Source organism: Cryptomeria japonica, chromosome 3 (assembly GCF_030272615.1).
Source record: "Cryptomeria japonica chromosome 3, Sugi_1.0, whole genome shotgun sequence".
NCBI lineage: Eukaryota > Viridiplantae > Streptophyta > Pinopsida > Cupressales > Cupressaceae > Cryptomeria > Cryptomeria japonica.
The window spans coordinates 368,462,830-368,468,071 of record NC_081407.1 but is presented as its reverse complement, the minus strand read 5'-3'; the positions used below and the strand labels follow the sequence as shown (position 1 = coordinate 368,468,071).

Genomic DNA, 5,242 nt, shown 5'->3' with positions numbered 1-5,242 from the left:
TTGGGGTTGCGGTCTTGTCTTCAACCTTTTACTTTACAAAATATTCAACTACCTCAAACATAATTTTCTCAATTTCGACAAAAACATTATGGATGATTATGGTTTATGTGATGATGGGGAACCAAGGCCTTAGTCTATGATTATCAAATTTTCATGCTAAATCAAGAGTGGTGATTCCGTCAACTAACATGATAAACTGAGTGGAGATGATTCTTCTAACCCTTGATAATGAGTCGATTGATGTGGAGTCGGACATTTTAGAAAGAGACGTGGAAGCCTTGAAAGATGTGGTGCATAACCTTATTTAGGATTCGAAAGCCATTGTGGTTTACAACTTGGATATGAATACAATGGTGAGGAATTTGATAGTAGCTAATCGTGAAGGCTCATTGGAGGTGATTAGCACTTAGTCTCTCTTGCACATGGTGGCTCATTGCTAGGGCTTATTAGAGGCGATTAAAACTTCGTCCTTTTTGCACTAGAACAATGGTTATGTGATTAAGGTGAGGAATTAGATGTCCTCATGACTTACAACATGTATATCAATACTATGGTGAGGAAATTGATGGTAGCTCAGTGCCAGGGCTCATTGGAGGTTATTAACACTTAGCCCCTCTTGCAATAGAGTGATGGTTAGGTAATTAATGCAAATAAAAGGGCTAGGTTATTTATGTCGTTCAAATCAAGAGATTAGATGGCCTAGCCTCACATGGTTTTGTTCACTTGAAATAAATGGTGTTAGTGGTAGATGAGTAGCATGTCAATCCTATAAAGAAGTTGGAAGAGGATGATCTAGTATATGGTGGTAGAATTGGAGGTTGGGGGTGATGACTCTTCCTTGATGTTTTGGTTGCAATAGTTCAAATGGTTGGTTGTTTATAGTTTTTCTTCTAATTTGATTGGTATATTTGACTCTACAAGACTTGTCTTAATACATGGATGCTTAATTTCTTTATTTAATTTTTTGATTTATTGTATCCTATTATATCCCCACATGAACTATTGAAACAAGCCTTAACTTGTCTTTGTTTTTTAGAAACCTATAATCAAAGCTCAAATATCATAAAACAAACAAGATATATATATGACTTCTCTAAGTGTCTATTATCCCATTTACTCATTTACTTCACAAAACATTATAAATGTTTGTCATTTTAGTACTTTAAGTATCCATCCTGATAATACATCATGTTGTGTGATCCAAAACATTGAATCAAAAAATTCACACACTCAAAATCCAAAAACAAGAAAATGATATTTTAACACTTGTAAAAGAAATGTTCGTTGCTAGTATTTTAAAAATGAGACACAAAACTTATGGTTCATGAATAGAAGGGTACAAAACCCCTCTTCAAACTAGACTATCCAACATAACGAGGAGAACAAAGAGATGCAGTATTGACAGGATTAAGTGAAAATAGGTGGAAGATAGAAGTGTAACATCTAAATTACATTGTGTTCGGATAGAAAGGATTGAAGACTGATCCTGAATTTCTTTCGAGATTGATAGAAAAATGAAGCGTTATACAGTTAAGGCAAATGCTATATTATGATTATTCAGGTAACTTGCACATTTAGGCACAGATGATGTTCCTAAAGGGGAGTTTTGGAAAAACATGATAGAAAGAAACTAGGAACAATATCTACTCGATTCCTTCATTGAATAGGAACATGAACAGTCAGAATCATCAGTACCTCTTGTATATATCCACCATAACAAATTTGTCAGTGAATTGCCATCATCATGCCCCTTCAGAGCTTTTATCTTCTGCAGAGCACTGTCTTTGTCATACAAACTCTCTAATGCATATACAAACCCCTTCCATCCCTCTCCAACACCCTCCCTGCTCAATGCAGGGACAGTCCATTCTACCAACTCCTTAACATACCCCACATCAGAGAACAAAAGTTCAGTAATGGGCAGAATGGGAAGCAACTGAATACCTAGTCTGCATTCTCTCCATTGGGCAGGAGCAAACCACAGCCCACTGTCCCTCTTATTAGCCCACAAAATACTCATAATGCGGTTCTCCTGCACAAATTCAGACTCATAAACAGTGCTATTCAAAGGAACATGCCACCAGGCCTTGGCAGACCTCATCTCCAATGCAGCCATGGTAGACCCAATCCCAATCAAATCTGTGTCTCCGTAAACCAAACCTAACAATGCTGCAGAATAGTATGCATTCAAGGCCTCACTGGTGCTCTCCTGGTTTCTCCCATCTGCAAATTCTGTGAGCCCACCCGCCCAAGAATGCAGCTTCCACAGATCAAAATTCCTCAGACGAGGGTACACCACCCCTTCCCCAGGATTAACAGTCATGAAATCCTTCACAATGGAATAGACCTGGGGTTTGAACCTCCTAGCCCAATTGTGATCAAGCTTGCCAAGCACTGCAATTGCATAGCAAAAGTACCCAAAATGGTAGTGATGATCATTATATACTCCTAACCCAAAATCAGCACCCGAATCTTGGGCACCATTTCTGCTAATCAGCCCACCCCACTTGTCATCATACAAAAATCCATTTCCTTCAAAAGTACCATCCAACCAGGGTGTTATGGATTGCTGCAAAAAATCTCTTATGTGAGGAATCAGACTATGACAATGTGTTTCCTCTGCTATTAGAGCCAACCTAGCAGCTCTGGCGATTGCCTTTCCATAGAAATAACTAGATGTAGTTTTGATCGGATTCAGGTCTGCAACATCCTTCTTCAGAGCAGAGACCACTGTTTGCATTTCATTGTGGCTCTGGAATCCTTTGATTGAATACCAATTTATGGGTATGGGTGTCTCCTCTAAAACCCATGAATCCCCAACTATAGCCACCAGGTCCCCATCCATGCTTCTATAGCTGAACTCTGAGATAACCTTATCATGCCCTGGGACTGTCATTATTTGTCTGTGTACAGAGTGGGAAAGCATAAGCAAATCCCCCCACCCTCTCGTCTTCCACTTATAACTAATCCTGAAGATAGAATATTTAAAGAATGATCTGTTAGAATTGTGAAATAATAGGCCAGTCCTTCCATTCAAAAAATCAAGTCATACGTACATTAGAGGCTAAGGGAGCACTTTTCTACTAACGTGTCTGATTTATTGATTATTAGGCAGACATTTGCAATCATAAACTAGTATGCACGTTTCAAAAAGACAACAATCAAACAACGCTTGTTGAATATATCATTAAAGTGTACAACTGTAAGAACGGCAGTATTCAAAATCAAACTTCTTCTGGACCCAGCAGGGTAATTTTTGTCTTAAAATGAGCCTTTTTTAATTCAAAACTTGACAAAATGCAGTTAATTAGGCAAATTTGGGAAAAAAAAAAAATCATTAGAACTGAATTTTTTATGCCACAGATCCTGTTTATTCTCAGAAACACAAAGTAAATGTCTTTGATTATGATAAACAGAGATTTTGAAAGGGCTCATAACCTGGGATGGGGTAGAGTTTGACAGTTCTAGGGATTTTTCTTCTTAAGTTTTGAGGATTTGGGTAGTTTTGGCAAACTGTAGTAAAAGCAATTTTCTATCTAGATGCCTGTTCTTTGAAGGGCTCTATAGTAGTATAGAGCTTTTTGATCTAAAGGACTTTCCACCATCATATTTGGATTTTGAAATTCCTGGAATGCGAAATAGGTTTGGAGGGCATTAAAGATTAGTATCATGTTTGAAATTCCTGTAATGGGTGTCTCTGCATCCTTTTCTCAATTATCTGCTAATTCCATGGGTCTGTCTTGTAGACCTTAAACATTGATGATGAGTTCAAAAGATAGAATGAAAAATATGTAAGAAACAAAAGAGGCAGAGAACATAGTAATATTTTCCAACCAATAATAATCCTAAGTTAGGTTAATCTACCAAATTTAACCACAATTTAAAGAAAAACTTGTTGACTTTTGCAATACATATTTAAAATCAGCTAGGTTTTCTCCTCAAAATCTTGAATAAAACAGAGATAAAAAGCTATGCCTGAAAGGAGTAGTGAGGTCAACATGAGCAGAGATCGGATAGCAGGTACTAAAGCGATCCAAGACCCGCTCTTTTTTATCCGCAACCTGGTTGACTTTGTCAGAAAGCAAGGCCAATCTGAGGACGCCTAGAAACTCCCCCGAGACAGAAAGGTCAGAATTGAGCTTCAATGGAGCAGAGCTATAAAGAAGCCATGTTTGGCCATTGTTGAACTGGATCTTGTGCTTGGTACAGTCGTTGAAGGAAGAGACATCCAAGACAGCATGTATGGTGGAGAATTTGAGGTGCCCACCCTTGACAATGCAAGTGATGTAAGGGCTACCTCGCACCAGGGGAACCATGAGAGGACCAGGGAGCTCCAGAGTAACACTGAGGTCGTCGAAGTGGGTGAGCTTGTGAGAGCCCGAGGGTCCGCAGGAGATGATGAAATTGGCTACGAAAGCTTGGAATATGAAGGCCGTGTTGACGGCCCGGGCCGGGTAGCAAACTGTAAGGGCACCATGTTTGGATTGGACAAGGTATGGATGAATGTATTCTGGTTGGTCGGCCTTCTTTAGGACGAAATTTTGCCAGGCGGCGTTTGTGGGCAAAGGGCGGGTGGGCAGATTTTGGGCGAAGAAAGGCGGCGGATCGGGTATGGCCGTGTTAACCACAGTCGGGAAAGCATTTCCTGTTATTGCCTGCATGGTGGAATCGGGATTTTTTGTGGATTGTAGATAGCAGAGGTGATTCCTGTGTTCAAATCCGAGGATTTTTAAGACAATACTACAGTAGGGCTTTCAATTAGACAGGAATTTTATGATTCCCTGTATTTGATCAGAAATCTTAGTCCAGTGTTTGTGAGGAGTACAGTCTGAATTTAAACGGGTTCCGACCAACGAGAACATTTAGGTTGAAATTACTCTCCGTATCGGTTGCCTTGCGAAGGGGGATTGATTAAGTGTGCAGGTTGCAAACGCGTTTTGGATAGTATATAAATAATATTATATTATAATTTATTTCAAATATATTGAATTTGGTGAAGAACACTTGTCAGCGTCAAGCGCGATCACCCGCCCCCGGATCAGCTGTTTGATTTAATATTTTATTTATTTATTTAAAAATTCGGGTGGTTGTGATGATCTTCGATGACTTAGTGATTTAGATATTATTGGTCTTGGATAACTTAGTGATTAAGATATTAGCTTTGTTTCATCAAATTTTCTTCAATATATAAGATTTGTATCAAAATGTCTAAAGGTTATATTTTTCAGTTATAAAATGACAA

The 5,242-nt window shown here is 38.8% G+C and overlaps 1 protein-coding gene across 1 annotated transcript; it reads right to left on the bottom strand.

Annotated features, from left to right (window-relative positions):
• Nucleotides 1–1,379: 1,379 nt before the first annotated feature.
• Nucleotides 1,380–4,917, bottom strand: LOC131056723 (glucan endo-1,3-beta-D-glucosidase 1). Its single transcript, XM_057990981.1, has 2 exons — nucleotides 3,976–4,917; nucleotides 1,380–2,969 (listed from the first exon to the last, which is right to left on the bottom strand). Exons 1-2 carry the CDS (start codon nucleotides 4,659–4,661, stop codon nucleotides 1,631–1,633), a joined length of 2,025 nt encoding a protein of 674 aa, XP_057846964.1. The 5' UTR covers nucleotides 4,662–4,917; the 3' UTR covers nucleotides 1,380–1,630.
• Nucleotides 4,918–5,242: the final 325 nt, after the last annotated feature.

Coding starts and splice junctions, on each gene's coding strand:
- LOC131056723 (XM_057990981.1), bottom strand. CDS start 4,661: ATGCAGGCAATAACAGGAAATGCTTTCCCGACTGTGGTTAACACGGCC. Junction 2,970..3,975: donor GACCTCACTACTCCTTTCAG/GCATAGCTTTTT, acceptor TTCTATCTTCAG/GATTAGTTATAAGTGGAAGA.